This window comes from Diadema antillarum, unplaced genomic scaffold (genome assembly GCF_040938485.1).
Source record: "Diadema antillarum isolate AM-2024a unplaced genomic scaffold, OU_Dant_1.0 scf00000162, whole genome shotgun sequence".
NCBI classification, from domain to species: domain Eukaryota; kingdom Metazoa; phylum Echinodermata; class Echinoidea; order Diadematoida; family Diadematidae; genus Diadema; species Diadema antillarum.
Window position 1 is genome coordinate 702,945 of NW_027271051.1, and position 19,257 is coordinate 722,201.

The 19,257-nt window shown below is 39.5% G+C and overlaps 1 protein-coding gene across 1 annotated transcript in view; it reads right to left on the minus strand.

Moving 5' to 3' along the window:
* Positions 1 to 19,257, minus strand: part of LOC139722278 (uncharacterized) — a 91,632-nt gene that overhangs the window by 42,075 nt on the left and 30,300 nt on the right. The window contains exons 3-6 of the mRNA XM_071633587.1: positions 16,688 to 16,786; positions 15,984 to 16,082; positions 7,411 to 7,509; positions 5,205 to 5,303 (exon numbers count right to left, since the gene is read on the minus strand). Of these exons, the coding sequence (XP_071489688.1) occupies positions 5,205 to 5,303; positions 7,411 to 7,509; positions 15,984 to 16,082; positions 16,688 to 16,786 (396 nt within the window). The remainder of the gene's footprint in view (positions 1 to 5,204; positions 5,304 to 7,410; positions 7,510 to 15,983; positions 16,083 to 16,687; positions 16,787 to 19,257) is intronic.

Below are 19,257 nucleotides of genomic sequence, written 5' to 3' on the forward strand. Positions count from 1 at the left end.
GACTGCCACTTAGGGGACAATATGCGTTTCCTATCTTACATCAATAATGCGGAGGATCAAAAAATGCCGCACGGTGTTCTTTCTCAGACAGACTGCAAATGATATTGTCACTATCATTCAATACAATGTCTCTCAAATAAATCCTTCATATATCACCACCTGTACATAACAAATTGGGGATTCTGTTTAAAGGAATGGTATATTATTGGTTGAGGTAAGAATTCAGCCTTCAACTTTTTGCGAGATACTTAGAAGCCACTTTATAAAATATTAAAAAGCATATAATTCAAAGAGGAATTCAAAGTTTATTTGATGAAAATCGGTTTTCAAATGGGTGAGATATGAAACTAAAACAAAGCGATCCTAATAAAAGGTGGGTCCTACCTTTTACTAGGATCGCTTTGTTTTGGATATCTCAGCCATTTCAAAAATAATTATCAGCAAAAAAAAAAACTTGGATTCTTCTTAGAATCATATGCTCTGTCATATCTCATAAGAGGTTTGTCATTATCTAAAAAAAAAAAAAATTCATCAAAAAAAGTTGGAAGCCTCATCTCAACCAAACCCTTTAAGTGGTTAATATGAACATAAACTGTTATCATTAAGATATACAGCTGGAATAACCTAGGCAGGTCTGTAATAGAGAGCACAGTATTACATGTGGGTTAGTGTGATGATTTGCTGCAAAGGGAAAAAAAAAAAACACAACTTGACTGACATTTAAACCCATGCCGCTATCTTCCAGGAGGATGGGATACCGCCGAAATCTGGAATAATGCCGCATTAGACTCTACACACTGCCAATAAGTTAATAAGCGCATCTAAAAGGCATTAAGTGATAATTTGGGGTCCTCTAATGCGTCAGTGTGTGCTCCCCGTGCACGGACCACACGATGCGTTCGGGTAAACCCAATCTGGTTTTGAATCTCAAATTAAGTTTGCCCACCCGCAAACCTTTCATCTCGCCTGTCTGCGGGCGGCCAAAGCAAAACCTCTTCTACACCTCTTTCTCGCTCGCTCTCCAGGGCCAAAACAGAATGAAAGGAGAGAAAAGAAAAAGGCTTCCAAACCTACAAGAAGAAAAAAAAATCAATGCCTGCATTCCTTGCAGACGCAGAGCAGAACGGGACGGAAGAGTATCAGCACTTCTTTTCCTTTCATATCACTACAATGCTATCAAGTTTTATCTATGTGTAAAAAGAAAACCAGCTTTTCATTCAATCTGATAACAATTTGGCTTATTCTTGAAGAGATCATACAAATATGAGTACACTTATTTTTTTTTTATTTCCTCATCCTTATTTCCTTTTCCTTATTTTCCAAAGGGAATCTCGCATAGCTGAAAGAACATTTGTGATGTTCCTTTTCACTATAAAAGTGTCATTTTCATTTCCAATTTTTACATTTTGTTTTTGTCCTGAAACTTGAAAACACAAGCCTCAGTCATGCTATGAGTGATGTTACATGAATACATATGTTCTATAGCCTATATTTAAACATAAAAAACGTAACTTTTGATAATTGTAGTCACCATGGTGACAGACAGGGACACAAGTTATCAACAGTGCACATTTTTGTTGTTGCTATGGCAACTGAGTTTGGTAACCATTACAACTGTTGGTGTAATGGGCCTCTTCACTTAGAATAATGGATGGAATATTGTCAACAGTACACTGTATGTGAGTGCAGCGGACTGAGCGGAGTTCAGAACGGAAACTAAAATAGCAAAATCATCCCCACCTTGACATGTAACATCCCAAATTCATGCTGTCTCCCCCTCACCACAGAGATGACATTTGGCATCACCACCACCCTTGTACCTCACCCTGCCCTTCCCCTGTGCCATCATGCCAAGCAGAGCGGAATGCCAAGAGGTAAGAAGACACCAGCAATGTGATAGCACCTTGTCGGAGATGACAAAATCCTTCACAGCCCGGACCCTCCTCTCTCCCTCTCTGCCTATCTTATCTATCTATCTATCTATCTGTCTGTCTGTCTGTCTGTCTGTCTGTCTGTCTGTCTGTCTATCTATCTATCTATCTGTCTATCTACCTATCTACCCATCTATCTATCCATCCATTATCTATCTATCTATCTATCCATCTACAATGTACAATGTATCTCTCTACAAAGTTTCTCTCTCTGGTCTAACAAAGATAACTAGAAAAGCACTCGGAGAGTGCAGACCTCTACTAAGCAGCTCATTTCCACCCTTTCCTCCCATCATGCTGAAAATCACCCATTTTCCCAACATAGAAGCCTTTTATTTATGTCATCAGCTTCCAGCTAGGCGGCATCTCACCCGAGCAGAACACGTGCTTTAGAGCGCATTTATATGCAAACCTCAAATACGCGCAGCTTGAATTCCTAAGTTCACTGACCTTTTTTTTTTTGCTGAAAAAACAAAAATCCTTCAAAATATCCATAAAAATTTCCAAATCACTGCAAAAATTGAATCACCTGTTCCCTGTGTCATTATCAACTTTTCCTGCAAGTTTCATTCAAATCTGTTCACAAATATTTGAGTTATTTTGCACACAGACAAAACAAAACAAAACAAAACAAAGCAAACCAACGGCAATGAAAACATAACCTCCTTCCTTGGCGGAGGTAATAATCCAACATCCCAGATTGTTCCCTCCCTCTCTCTCCATCTCCCTCTCTGTCTCTGATTTCTAAAATGAAATCTTCGCACGGGTGGAAGATGGACAGGCGAATTCTGACTAGACGGAAGCTACAATCGTCGTCACATTTCTCAAAATATTTTCAGCAGACATTCATCCAATCTCATCCCATTCCATCCCATCTTGGATGGGAGAAGGTCTGTGCATGAATTCCCACACAAAGGATGCTACAAATCATAACTGACTTCAATAATTCAATTCACAGATTCATATGTGTTAATCTTCCTCAGAGTTTCCACAACTCCGTGTCTATTAACCCGTTGAGGACGAGTCCTGAGTATACTCGGGCTGGTGTCTATGGGAAATGAGTGTTGTAACGAAATCAGTCTGTCCTCAACGGGTTAAGGAACCAACAAGGGCTCATTTTCTGGGTTGGATACATTACTCTGTTGGATAGTCCAGGTGAACTATAACATTAAACTGCAAAATTCCACTACCAGACAAGTATATGTTTACATTGTAAATTGTAACACTTTCAGTGCAGTGCAGTGATATTTTCTATGGCTTTCGATAGGCGCTGTACAAATATTTGGTCCCGTTGTAAGAATAATTTTTCAGACTGCAAAATTGTTATTCTATACAATGGCTGCCATCAACACACAGCAGAAGTGGGCCACACGGCGACAAGTACATACTATACTACTGTGGGTGATGGAATACTTGTTATTATAGCGCACTGTGATTTTATCCTCTGACTACGTACATGTACATGTACATTCCTGCTAATTACAGTCTTTTATTACTAGATATGTACCAACAAACAGCTAGGCAGTACATCTTGTCAATAAGAGCCATACATTTCTTCCATAAATGCTATTCTTGAGGTACAATGTTCCACTTTCCACAATCATATTACATGCAGGAAGGAGAACAGTATTTATTGAGCCATATCATCCATCTAAGAAACTGTGTTTTCTGACCGACTCTTGAATTGTGTGTGTAATGTCATACACATCTACACAATACGAAATCAGCAGGAGATATGAAAACACAATGACAGATAGGAAAACACTCAGCTGGATGGAAAAAATGGGGCTCTTCAATACTACAGTGTATGAATAAGCAAAAGATATAATAGATTTGGGGGGGGGGCAGAGAGGGACAGAAACAGAGAAGGAAAGAATTCATACCAAAAGAAAAAGTCAAGTAATACACATAATTCTATATCACGCATTTTGGATTGCAAGTCTCCAATGCTTATTGAACATCTACAATGTAGAAGAGTAAATTCCATTACTGCTCTACACGCTAAACCGCCCACACACTCATACACACATAGGATTGAATAATTAACTCATGGATATGCATCTGGGAGAACAGGATCACACCATTTTTTGTTTCCACACTCTTTCTTGTCACTGAAGTGTGAACGCCCCCAATCTGTTCATTTCTCCCCACTGTGCGACTGCTCATCCCTGTTCAGACCACACACTGCGCTCCCCCCTAGACGCTAATTCTCCGGTAATTACCAGCCTGATTGATTTGGGAGTTTGTGGAGCCCCCTGCCCAAGCAACAGGGTAGCTGTTGTTCCTCAGCAGCCTCACCGCCAACAGCTCTTGTTGCGACACACAGGTAATCTAGTAACAAGCTCAGCAAATGAATTATTCAATGCCATTTATCCTGATTGATTTCCTGGCTTCATCTTGCAGAAGGAAGAGACGGGAGGAGACGGAGGAGGAGGCAGAGGAGGAGGAGGACGAGGAAGGGGGTGGGGCATTCTGGTGGAGGAATACCGTATCCCGAGCGGCAGAGAATGCGTGCTAGCGCTCCACTCGGAAACAAGATGGAGCGAGCGATGAGAATTGTTGCCAATTAGGTGGCGCAGTGTCAAACGTTGATTTGTCTCCCTCGCTAAGAGTGACTTCAACAGAATGCATCTCTGCCTGCCACCAACACACACTCTTCGCTCTGACAAACACTTACAAGTTATTTCTGGTAACTACACTGTACATCATTTGACAACCCTGAACATCTCTGTCTTGTACAAGCAAGTATACAAAGAAAAATATTTTTACATCGGAAGAAGTTTGATTGTTCAGCTAGACTCTTCCTTTTCCGAAGAGTCCTGTTCTTGTTTTACACAGTATGTAATCTCCATCAATGTCTGTGATCATACCGTAAATATATCATGTTAGACATTAAACCATACGGGATGTGTCAAAGACCGTACACAAATGTTATATCCTGTTACATATGTAACTACACCATTTGACAACTCTGAACACGTGTCGTGTACAAGTATACACAAGAAATCATTTTTGCATCAGGAGCAGGTTTTATTATAAAACCAGAATCTACCTTTGCTGAAGTGTCCTGTTGTTGTCTTACACTAGCAACCACCATCAGTGTCTTTGAAATTTCCTTCAATAGATTATGTTAGATATTACATCATGTGTCAAAGACCATGCTCAAATATCATATCCTGTGTATTCAGGCATCCTCTGCCATTGGGGTTCTGCCTTTGGCGAACTATGGACTAAAATAGTGAGCATTTAAAACCAAAGACATTTGTGACTTACCATGCCTGCCATGTCCACATTGGCACCGTGTTCCAGAAGGAGCATCACACAGTCCACGTGACCCTTCCGGGCTGCCCACACCAGACCCGAGGTTCCATACTGACAACAACAATATAAAAACGACAAGATGTTACACACAGGTATTGGTCAGCAAAGGGCTAGCCACTGAAAGCATAGTATTGCTCAATTTCTTCTCCAACAGGAAAACACAAAGATCTATCCATCTTAACACAGGAACAACTGAACAATATTGCATAGAAACAAGACATGACGCAATAATTGGAGTACGGCATTTCAATGAGGCAAGACTTCATTTGCCTTTTGAGTGGTGACAGCAAATAAAATGTGAAAAGAAATTTTTTGAGCATTTCATTTCTTGTTTATCCACACTGGTTTAAAAAAAGGCCTTTTTCAATTCTGATAAAAATCAAGAAAACAGTATCCCCTTACACATTGTAAAAAGAAAAATATGAAAAATTATAATCAGACAGTAACAGTATAGTATGAAACTTTGTAAGTAACCATTTGCTTCCTAGATTGTTGAACTCATCAAGGTAATATTACAACTACAAAATACAAGAAAACATATCATAGAAATATATACACTTACAGTGTACATATATGTACTTGTAATCAAATGAATACAAAAGGTTTCTTATAAATCAGCTCTAATCAATACAAAAATCAATGTTGTGGAAAAAAGTTCTCCTGGAATCATTGTGACTGATGGTTATTGTGCATCTCCAGAAATATGCAAGAGTACAATGTATATCTCTCTCTCTGTGTCCATCTCTTCATATAAATCCATTTTTTTTTTCTCTCTCTCATGTTTCCCCCTCTCTCTTGTAGTAGATGGAACAGACTCTGAGATTAAAGAAACACCTGTATTCATCGGCATAGCTTCTCATTTGTCTCTCTCCGCTTGCATTACTTCTGCACCGTTTAAAGGGAAAGGTCCCTGTGCTCTTCTGTCATTGCAAACTGACACAGACTACTCTCTAAAAAAAAATTGAGTGAAAATATTCACTCTTGAAGGAGTGAATACAAAAAAGAGTGAATTTAGAGTGAAATTGGAGTGAGTTTTGAGTGAAAATGTTCATTTTCACTCGTTTTAGAGTGACCTCAGGGATCACTCCAAAATCTTCAAGTGATCCCTGAGGTCACTCCAAAATGAGAGAAAATGAATATTTTCACTCAAAACTCACTCCAATTTCACTCTAAATTCACTCTTTTTTTATTCACTCCTTCAAGAGTGAATATTTTCACTCGATTTTTTTTAGAGAGTAGTAATTTTCTCACATGAATCTGTGCAGTTCCAACCAAGAGTTTAGAAGGTCACAGTGCAGTATATCTTTTCTTGACAAACTGCCATGGTTATCACTGGTTTGTCTTGGACCTTTGTCTCGAAAATCACTGCCGGTGACTAACAAGCAAAATACCTCTAGAACCATGCTAAATTCTGTTCATGATACACCAGTAGGTAAATAAGCACACACACAAAAAAAAAGGGGGGGGGAGAAAACCCTGCAGATTTCATTACATAATGAACCTCAGTGATATTACTATGTGATTTATAACCATTATACATTTCATTCAAATTCAGAGACTGTCTGCTGAGGCTACGTTAATGCACTGAAGATTATAAAGGACTCAAGAATTCACCATGACTACATGAATTCTAGCTCTATTGTAAACAAAACACTGCATTTTACTCATCTCTGATTTAAAATCATCCCTGAATAAAATGCACATACATGCTGTGGCCATTTGCACAAAAATGTTGCCACAATCAGCTGGCTCATTATCAACAATTCCCTGTATGAAAATCAGGTTTTTTGGGTTTTTTTTTTTTTTGGGGGGGGGGGGGAGGTTATGATATGGGAGGCATTCATCACATATATTACTGTAAAACGAGGAATGTTGGCATGCATTTTAATTTCATAAATTTCGCAAAAGCCAAGATTCGTGAAATTAAAATGCACTCGAAAGTTCTTGTCTACACCATATGCATTGAATGTTAGAGGCAACTCACGAAAATTTCATGTCACGAAAAAGGCCGTCGTTTGCAATTCACAAAAATTTCATGCCTCAAAAATATCCTGTTTTACAGTAACCATGTATTGGTACATATGTATACAAGAAGGGCTAGGAGGATGTCACACACATAAAAAAAAAGACAGAAATATAATGTAGTAAAGATGTTTACCTTGTCTGCTGAGTTGACCTTTGCCCCTGCCTTGAGGAGAGCAGCCACCACTCCACTGTGACCCCGCCCCGCTGCCCAGATGATGGGCGTGACTCCATGCTGAGGAAAGAAACAGACCAATCAGATTTCACTCTGTGCTTTGTAACCTGGGATACATTTGAGATTGACAGTGATGGAAATATTCAAAAATAACAATAAAGGAAATGGTACATCATTTGATTTCTGCTCATCTCTTTAAGAAAGGCTCATCTCGGCAAATAGCAGAATAATACAGTGTAATTCATTCCCTTCAATATGTTGAATCTCTGATGAGGAAGATACTTGCCTCCGACATATCTACTTTAAAGGAAAAAGAAAAGAAAAGGAGCTGGACAATATGTTTCTGTCACCTAGTCATTCACTTATCATGAGGGAAGAATTACTGCATCTTCATTCTGATGTGCATGACCATGCAGACACACATTGGGTCCTGGTTATAGGACGCCAGCCATTCCGGATGCTGGTAACCGATTTGACCTCACATTCGCATGCAAATGCATGACTAACTATGCTGGGCTGCATAATGCGTGACATAAGTTAGCCATAAGTTAGCCATCATGGACTGCAATTACGCAGCAAGATCCTGCGCAAACGCAGGCCACTTCACAACAGCAGAAGAAACCTCAGCCACCAAAACAAGCCTTAAAGGAGTAGTTTAGAGCAGATATCCAAAACTAGTTATGCAACCTGATGGCAGACACTTTGATGATTAGTGTCTAACTGACACTGACCATCACACAAGAGATCTTTCACCACATGGGAGCCCTTACTCAATCAAACTCACTCTCACTTTGGAAAGCTCTCAGATCAAAGTCAAATCTGCAGACACTTTAATTTCAAGCTGTCCTTGAAAAAAGACTAGCGACTGATTTGAAGGATTTCCGAGCGATTGCAATTCTAATGAAAAGGAGATCTGTCACGTGCTAGAGAGGTACTAATCAGAAATCAAAATCTGGCTGAAGATGGACTCAACAAAATTTCTAGCAAGAGGAAATACATGTACCTCCATGTTATACCCAAGTGATAAAGCCTTAGGGACAGAAGCATATGAATTTGAATAAATCTGCTGTATTGTTGATACAAGTCTGTTTTTTTTTTCAGTTTGTGCTGTTGCTTTTTCTTTTCTTTTCCTTTTTTTTTGGGGGGGGGGAGCGAAGCAAGATTTTTTTTTTTTTTTACTCTGTCACAATCACTTACATATTGTCTATTTTGGGAGCAAAATGCAGCAATATATCAAGGCAAAGAACTATTCTTCAAACTGAACTTTTGTATGTGTGTACGTGTATGCATATTTTTTTTCCCCTAAGTGTGTTAAAGATGTTGATATCTGCCACACCTTGCCACATGTGTGTTTGATTGGGTCACAGCGGAAAAAACAAAACAAAACAAAAACATAGCTGAAACACCGAAACACTACCAAAATTCGTATCTGTAGGCAATTCTCGCAAAACGGTCTTCACTGGAAGCGAGACTAATGCATGGTGATGAGGAAGTCTGTCTCCACAAGGAGCAGACTAGAACATAAATAAACAATACGTTCTGCCTCCTGCTTCTCACTTCCGATGGAATGGGAGCACACCAGTCTCTCGCACATTTCGCCGAGGAACCATCTGTTCATGGAAGCTCGACACTTCAATCTGGCTTGCGCATCTTTCTCCTCTATATATCTCTTCCGCTCGCCAAATTTTAAACTCTAACCTTGACCTTTAACCTACAACTCTCCATTGCCTATTTAATAATCAAATGCTTGCCCTTCGACACCGTAATCACATCCTGATTGATGTTGCTCGAGTATTCTCCAGCCAGCCCGCCGGAGGTGAAATAAAACAATCCTACTCTCAGGAACAAATGTCTCCAGCAATCACGAATCTACCAAAATGTTCACTGATTGTATAATGATCAATTGCCATCAAGAGCATTTCTTTAGGAATCCCAAAAGATTTTCCATTGTAACATGAGTGATGACATGTCATTTTGTAACACACTTATCCCCACCCCTACCCCATCCCAGAAGCTCCCTTTTAAAGCAAAATGGGTCACAATGGCAGAAAAATAATTTCATCTACAGTTGCTCAGGACTTCTTCCTTTAAATTAAAATCTGACACTGGTTGAACATCAGAGTAACAAATTCAACTTTCAGAATAAACTAAGACCATCAACCAGAGTAAGAGTATCTTAAACGAGTCCACATTCAAAGCAAGGTATGCTGTGTCTCTCCTGAGGGGGAAAAAAAATGCAAGCGGCATAAATTTAGAGAAGTCAAAGTGAATTATTCTTCTGAATTTGAGCTGATTGCCACATCTGACCTTGTTGCACAAAAAAGAACGAGAAGACATGCATAAGAACAGAGAGAAAGAGATGATACCGTGTAGAATACACGCAGCTGACTCAAGAAAACGCAGAGCTGGGAAATGTCAACTTGTCAGCATCCATCGCAGTCCCATTGTGACAAGCAGTTAAATATGCGCGACAAGAATGATAGCATTGTCACAGCGGAGACGCTGCCACTGTAACCCTGTGGGAGTCTGTCTAATGGGACGTGTTTTACACATCATCAGTACCCGAACGCTGATAAAAATATACCTCGGTGCTACACACGACCAACCATGATCCCTGTGCTGCGCTGCGCACAACTCGGCTGAAGGCAGCGAGATTGTGGTGGAAATGTCTCGCGTACATACGTAACGATGAGCGATATGTTTGACTTTATGTGGCAGTTTACAGACATCACTTCGGCTGAAATGATGCTGTGGGGGGTAAAATTGGATGAAAGGATGACATTTCATCTGAAAGCAGCATCAAAGCAAGTCCCTTTGAGTTCCGTGCATTGTCAACACACAACCCTGCACTGGAACACGAGAGACCCCCCTGGGACACACAATTATGCAAACGTATGATTCCTGTTGTACTTGTACATGTACATGTGGTAGCATTGATTGTGCATATGCATGTGTACGTGTGTATTTTGTGCTCATGGTGAGTGCATCTATATCTTTTAGAAATGTAACATATTTAGATTATCTTTCAGAGAAAAAAAAAATATGTAAATCATATTACAAAATACCAGCAAGATTAAATCTTTGATGGTTGATTTTTTTAGGCATAAATCTCAGTGGGGAGTACAACACACATGGTATAGTCTACAAGCAAGGGAGAACCTTTATCCCAAGGGTATAGCATTAGCTAAGTGTTTCCAGTAATTTGTCAAACGGCCTAATGAGTGTTTTTCACTGTTGTGTATTTACTCTTGTATCATTCTAACACAAATATTAGACATATCATTGCATGTAAATGTCTGTAAGGAAGTGGTTCCTATAAGCATATTCACACGCTGACTCAAGCCTTGCACACTAGTTGACTTCAGATGCATATTCATGTACCCCGGCTAATAAGTATGGTGTGTGTTTGTATGAGCATACATATGCATGTTTGCCTGTATGCATGGTAGGAGTATGTACATGCATGTATGTACAGTATGTTTGCATGTATGAATGTATATTTGTAAATTATACAGTACATAGGTACCATGACATCTGGAATATCTGCATTACTCGAAGGATGGCATTTTCTTATTGTCAGCACGGACCGCATTTGAAAGCATTTGCACATGTGTGCACATACACACTGACATGAACACACACACCCGTACACATACAGCTGTACACATTGTACGCATTATTATACAGAAACAGAGGTTGTGCAGCCATGGGTGTTCTAAAGCATGCAGTACGACAGGTGTTTTAGGATACATCGCAATCTTACTCTACAGCAAATAAAACCTCTTTCCTATCCCAGAAAATCCTTGAGATTTCATGCTGTCTTCAACAAGTACCAAAACCTCAACCTTGCATAATGACACTGGACAGGCAATGGGCTGGTTAGAATGACGTATTTGAGTTATAAACTAATGAACAATTCAATGTGACTATGATATATGTGCGTACTAAACAGGCACACAGATTCCATCACAGGACATTCAAAATCCAGCATATCTCTTGCCCCTGATAAGGTCTATTGCCATGGCAATGCTCGCTTAGTAGCTGGACAAGAATCAGCGGGGAAGATTTAGAGACGGGCAATTTGAGGGATTGCACCACTGATTGCGGGCAACACTTGGCTGGTTTTAATCACTGCAAAGACTGCATTCAAGTTTTGCTACAACGGATAAACCTCCCCCACCCCATCCCCAAGTCAAAAGACCTGTGGCGTTGTTGTAGCTACACCAGAGTCGGTGTTTTCCCATCTTGTTTTTCTCTCTTCTCCCTCATCTGAAGATGAGCGGCGAGGTTCGCAGATAATTTCTGGGAAGGAGGAGGAGAGGAGGGCTGTATCGCCGTAATTTACTCTAATTTGCATGAGAGATAGAAGCACTGTCTTCCAACAAGCAACTAATTTGCAAATGCGTGATCCTCTGCGATCATTCACTCAGCTCGACCGGGCCAAAGGGGAACGCTCGCATTTTTTAAAATCTTAATTTTTCCTTGCATCTCCTCTGTATTACCTCATTCAAAAAACAGAAAGTGATTTAGTTTTTTGGTTGTTTTTCTTTTTTTTTCCCCTGGTCCCCTTCAGTTATCAAATTCCTACCTTCCACTGTGCTTCATCTCTTGTGTGTGATAATAACAAAACAGAAGGTATCTCCTATAACGGGGCATGTATTCACTTTTCCGATGCATGTCTCATGTCTTCACTTTATAGATAGAGCAGCCAGCAAATAAATGGTGGAGATTTAATTTCTCCCATTTCATTTTTACAAAGACAGAAGAAAATGTACTTTACCCTGTGGGTTCATTCATGGCAAAAAGTGTAAAATGTGCATCTTGTTCTATGGACGGCTAAAGTAAACGCGCAACTTACAACAATTTTAACAACCACTAAGCATAACACCATCAACTTTGAGGAGCTATAATTTTTACAATCACTGCCATACACTGGCATTCAAATACATATATGTGACTGCCCAACTCAAAACCCAAAGAAAGTAGGCCAAAATGAGTTACACTTTTCTACATAGTTTAAAAGAGCAAGCCCCAAGCTGCAAAATGATGTGTAACTTGGTAGAATTGGAAAAACCTAACTCATTCAAAAAAGTGAAGAAAATAAGAGAGAGCTAGGAGGTGCAGCATCATAGAAAAAGGGAGAAGAGAGGATTAAAGATAAAAGTCACTCAGGCATGTGATACAGAAGTATCACTGAAAATATGCTCTATTTCACAGTAAACGCAGTCTCTGTCAGAAAAACTGGTCCATAAAAAACTGCCAATATCTCAATGTCAGTTTTTGTTTTAAGCTGCCAAATTTTGATAGTAGGTAGACAAGCGAGTACTCTCCCTACTACGAAAAACTTCAAAAATTCATTTGAGTGGGTCAACCTAAATGACATATTTTGGTTGATTACAGAGAATCCATATCTGCAACTTATTGTGGGTTTTGAGCTGGGTGGTCACATTCAATGGAACAGGGGCTTTCTACTATACCATGATTGACTGAAGTGCCATGACGTGGATGGTACAGGAATAGTAGATAGTATAAGAATAGTCTAGAAATCCAGATCTATATGTAGTCCTTCCTATCATCGCATCCTCCCCTCATGACAGAACATCTCATTTTTCTCTTATTTTTTTTTTTTATTGAAGGCATAGAGTCCTCAAAACCTCATCTAGCAGCCACCTGTCATCACTGGTTCAACAGTTTTCCTCGCATCATGATGATAATGGGGATGAATGAGTAATTTGATACATATTTTTCATCTGCAAATACAGTTTTGAAGAAATTAAGTGAATACTGGAGGTGGAAATATAAATATAATTTGTCAAATTTAACAGTAATTTTGTTTGAATAATCAGCCAAATTTACTTTTGATGCACTTTCAGAAAACTAACTTCTACAAAAGATGCTTCTGATAGCATTTGTATTGGGTGATCAAAATCTGTAATGTCAACACAGTGAGGCTTTGAATGCAAACAAGTGGAAAAAGGATTCGCTAATCAGAATCTAATTCTTCTTTTCAGTTCTATTTTGTTTCTTCGTGATTTCACACAGGCCATAGATGGGCTGACCTCACATAAGCTAACATAAGATAGTGGCTTCAAAAAAAAAAAAACTTACTTAAAATCAGCACTACAGTTTTGAAACCATAGGAAACAAGATTAAAACTGCCTTTGAAGTCAACTTTTTTTTTCTATGAGCCTCATGATAATTTCATAAAAGGATATCTCGCACCTTCATTGAGTGTGCGTTTCACTTCCACCCACATTTCTTGGAAGGTTGATTTTTCTTTCCTCATTTAGCGTTTTGTCTGTAGCCATGCTTAAATCCTCCTACATCCAAGTAATTATTTCTATCCCTGACATAAAGGCTGTTCATAAAAAAGAAAAAAAAATATCTTCTCTTCTTCACATTCTTTCAAATGAAGCACTACAATATGGGGAGGCCTCGTTCATCACATATGGCTGACGCAAGCAGGATGGGAGCGGGATCGGCGCAAATGAATTATTAAGCGCTTGATTATTTTCAATGTCATTTTTCATCATTACTGTCATTTCCCGTCAGTGCGGCAGACCACACCTTCAACATGCCTCATTCTCCTGCCCTCATCCCCCGTTCTACTTCTGCTGAAAAACTTTCAATTAATTTTGATGAGATGCAAAACAGACCAATTAGGGCAACACCAGCACTTCGATCTCATATCTCAGCTCACAAAAACTTGAATTCGAAACCCTCCTCCTTTCCCACACATGCATACACGCCTAAATCATGTATAAAGCTTCCGTCTACTCAAAGGAATGTAATGTAATATGCTGCTAATCATTTTTTCTCCCCCTCCCCGAATAATTGATAAGTGGTAAGAAGAGTTCTTTTTTTTAATATAGTAATACAAGCAACAAATATTTAAAAGTCTTGCCATGAACTCATCTAACATGTAGCTCCACTCACATCCAGCATTGCCATATACTTGAACAGTTGTAAGTCAATGATAAAAAAAAAAAAAAAATCAGAAATCCTTTTTATGTTGATGTGGATTTGATGATTCAACCACACAAGTATTCTTTCCATAATGATAAGACTTTGACCACAAGGAATAGAGGGAGACAAATTATTCATGCTTGAGCTGTTTTTTCCAATGCACACAGATTGAATTATTCAATAACCCTTCATCTTTTGTACCCACAATAAGAATTTAGACAACATAGATACTGTGGTACAGAACTTTTGGCAACATGTTGTATGACTGCTTGTGAATGTCACTGGTATATTATAAACAGTAAACAAAAACAAAAACAAAAACAAAAAACTTGAGTTATGAATGAGACTTTATTATTCTATGCCTCTCATTTTTTTTCTTATTGAAATACTTACTAAAATATATTTCTAATCTCTGATTTTTACATTGATCACACCTTTTTTTGGCAATAGAATGACCTCCAGTGGTTTCTGGTTAATATTTGGAATAAATCTCTTATTCATGTTTAATATCTCTCTGTCTGTTTGTTTCTCTCTCTATCTATGTATCTATCCAACACTGCACACTGGCACTGGTCCGGCGGTCCAGGACCAGTAAAAATCACTGTCAGACCAGTAACTTTTCCAGGAATGGACAATTAAAACAATAGAAAAACTGGGTACCTACTGGTCTGACAGACAGGTCGGACCAGTAGAAAAAAAGGGTTAGTGTGCAGCCCTGATCTATCTATCTATCTATCTATCTATCTATCTATCTATCTATCTATTTATCTATCTATCCTTCTCTTTCCTCTGCTCTTTGCTTCTTATTCTTTCATTAACCTTTATTTGTTGTGGCATACTCTACACTTGCTCAAAGTTAAAACTGCTGATGATATGAAAGAACTGGTCCAGGAGCTCTATGATTAGCTTGTAAAGCACCAGGACTAATGGATCTTCACATCGTGAAAGGAAACGAAAGAGAAAAAGTGTGAGTGTGTTTGTGTGTGTGTGTGTGTGTGTGTGAGTGTGTGTGTTTGTGCGTGTGCGTGTGTGTGTGTGTGTGTGTGTGTGTGTGTGTGTGTGTGTGTGTGTGTGTGTGTTTGTGTATGAGTGTGTGTGTGGGAGGAGGGGTGAGGAATACAGAAATTACTCTCTGTACCTCTCGATGCAATCCCGGCTTGTTCCAACGGCTCTGTGGTAATAGCTACCATCTGCTGGCTCAAATTTAGGATGGACGAAGGCAGCCTGACCATATCAAAGTATTTAACCCCAATAAATCTATTAGTCAATTAATAGTCTCACCGACTCATCCACTGTGTTTTCTCCTCTTATTCCCTCCCTGGTATTGTCTTTTCTGTAGTACAGAAGGGGATTCTCTCTGCAACGTGTTTGAATTATTATCATGCTGTACTTTCTTAAGCACAAGTAGTGCTATTTCAAATGAGGTGAATCTAATTTGGCTAGAAATGTTTATCAAACAGTACCCATACTTAGCCAATCAAAAGAAAAACAGAGACAAAGAAAAGGCGATTATTAAAGAGGGACAGAAACCGATGACGATATATTACTGAGGTGTCTTCAAAACTCACATGGGCCTGCACATTTGGGTTAGCCTTCCGGTCCAGGAGTTCCTTGACTATGTCCGTGTGTCCCTTGTAACTCGCCCACATTAAGGGCGTCCAATCATTCTGTGCATGTAAATGGAAGAGACAGGCAACACATGAATGTTAACCCGACATCAAGCCTTTAGCAGAGTCTATGACAACATAATGCCTTTTCCAGTTACCACTCTTGATTCTTGATTAATCATGCACAAAATATGGAGCATGGTACTGTTCTTTCACGACTGTATATTCCAACTCACAACAGGTGGCATATGCATTCCTTAATCTTAGATAGCGCGGCAAGAGAACTTACCAGGTATTGGGTATTTTTCAAGCTAATGCAGTACATGGTTTTCCTGGCATTGGACTAGACACATACGGTCAATGAAGATTACATGGTTGTTGACACTTTGTGCAATTTATGATAGCAACACTCACCAGAATGCTCCACAGTGGTATTGTAGTAGGTCCTACAAGCATGGCTTTAAATAGAATTTACACAAAAAAAACAGATACATGAACATAAGAATGTGGCACACACAAGTAAATTTTGAACCTTCAATTTCCATTTTGTTTCTTATATCCATTTATTACAAATTATATTTACATTATTACAAACACCATCATATTCATGGCGATAGCCCCAGTAGGATCACAGACACTTGGTAGGAATGACCCAACACACTCACCACATCAGCATGGTCAACATCGGCTCCCTTGTCCAGCAAGGCCTTGGCGATCTCCAGATGACCCTCCCTGGCAGCAAAAATCAGGGGCGTCCACTTGTCCTGGGGGAAGAATGACCACTCCACATGGTTATTCATCTCAATAGAATGGAGGGGACAAGAGATAGCATATAATAGCATACCAAAAACAGAAATGTCTTGTAACTAGCATGCCAGTTCAAAGTTATACTGTGTGTCATCAAATGGCCACTTAACCCGTTCCATACTAAATTCTGAAATCCCTGTAGACTTAATACAAAGGCCACCAGGTTCCTGCAGGGAACGGGTTCAGTCTAAAGAGTGGTAGAAAGTATGTGAATCTCAAGGTTCATATCCCATGTAAAAAGAAATACCCTCACTAATTTGTATAATCCAGCAAATGTATGTGCAGTCCTTGTCTTATCAAAAGCTTCATGTTCTTGCGAGACTCCTTTTTAAATCAATTTTCCTGAATTTTAAATGTTGATGACATGATAAATAACTTTAGAGGGGGTAGTCAGTCATGTGCAGGTTCTTTACACAGACGTTGGAGTTGTGTAAGACACAAAGGACTCAAATTCATACATAAATGTTGTCATCTCATTTCCTTTTCACCTGTAACACAACGCCAGAGGAGAAGATCAGAGACAGACGGAGAGAGAGGATGAGATAGAGGGGGAGAGGGATGGGGAGAGAGAGTGGGGGGGGGGGAGGTAGGGTAGGACAGACTACTTTGCGAGATTGATGAGCCGCACAGCAGGGGAAGGTAAAATGCATAAATGCTAACAAGAGTTCAGGGATGCGGTCGCCAAGCAACCACTCTCTGCATCTTATCCATTCCTAGAAGGAGTCATTACATGCAAATTGAACGTGATGGGACTCAAAATGAAGACGTCTGTCTAGGGCAAAAAAAGAAGCCCTCCATTAATGTGTTCCTCTTTTCTTCTGACAGGGAAACCTTTAGCACGGCTTGATTGCCTCCAACGTATATTGCAAATTCATCTGCACCATTATTTGTGATTTCTCTCAGGTATGGCATGAGCATCAGAAGGCTTAGAAAGAGGGAATCACAATTTTTGTCATGTCGGCTTTTATGCATATTTCTTGACTATGGAAGTATTTAGGAATAGTTGTTTTTGGCCCCCCTCAGATGTAAGACAAACTTACATCTACACCATCACTGTGTTATGGAGATACAAATGATAGAAAGTTGATATTCACAGGCAGAGTCCAGTTAGACGGTTCTCTGTGATTGGCCGTAGCCTCTCATTCTTCTCGTGGCCCCTACCCGCTTTTCTAGGACATAGTTGATGCGTACTAATGTGGAGATGACATGCGAATGTAAGTCAACATTGTCATCACATCTTTCCCAGTGTCTTGTTCATATGATTTCAATTCCCTCTTTCCTCTGCTCTTTCAACACCCCTCCCCCACCCCTAGTCTCACCCCCCTCTTTCGTAAAGTCGTCCGGGGGATCGGTATCATACCAATTACCGTTTCTGAATCGCGACCGCCCCCCGATCGCACCCACTGCGCCAAGGCGGCTGTTTGAATAGCGTGGAGAAGCGAGGCTTTGCTTACCGGCTTCCATGTCATTCGATCCCTCTACTGAATTTTCATGTAGGCCTTTCGTAAGGTGATCAAACACACAGGCTCAAAAATGGACCCTGTCCAGAGCTAACCTTATGCAGGTTTGGCAAATACCTATCTCCCCTTCCTTCTGACCCCCCCCCCCATTCATTTTTCCCCGAAAAACATGGGGGGCTAGATTAAAGAAACAAATTACAGAAGATGTTTTAAAGATAAGAAAGAGCATGTTCACCATTATGTGTTTTTCTGTTCCTAACTGCAAATGCCACAGAAATAGAGCAGTATATCAAATGTCAGCCTTTCTACTATACACAAACATCATTCAGTATTTACATATTTATAAACTGACTAGGTCATGAGTAGTCTCAGGAAAACCAAATACTACATCAGCCATGATATCCTTTTCTTGCTCTGTGCATCTCAAATCATGGAAAAGACTGATGAGTTTCATAGCTAAAGTGAAACTACTATGAAGTAATTATTTGTAATCTATAACAAAGACGTCTTAACCTGACCATAAACAGCAATTTTTCTTGTGTCACAATTTCTACCATAATGTACTACAATGCGAGCACTCTGATTGGTCCTTGATGTGACTTTAAACTCTGCAAGACCTGTATGTAACATATATCATAGCCCCATGTCACACACGCAAGGTCATCTATAAAAGGTGATAGTAATCTCTTTCTCAAAGTGACAAAGGAAATAAATTCATAATTCTTTTACAGTTGTATGTTGTGCGTAGGTTTCCAAGAACAGGGGGTCAGACTTGTGTCAAAGCTGTCTTAGTTAGATTGGGACTTACTGCTCCGACGATGTAGTGTACTAAAGAGAAAACATCAGAGCTATGGTCTAGTCTCGTTTCCAGACACCCACACATATATCTTCGTTATTTGATAAGTTCTTTATTAGCACAGGTCTCTTTTCACTGAGGGTTCACTATACAACATCTTCCTTACAAAAAA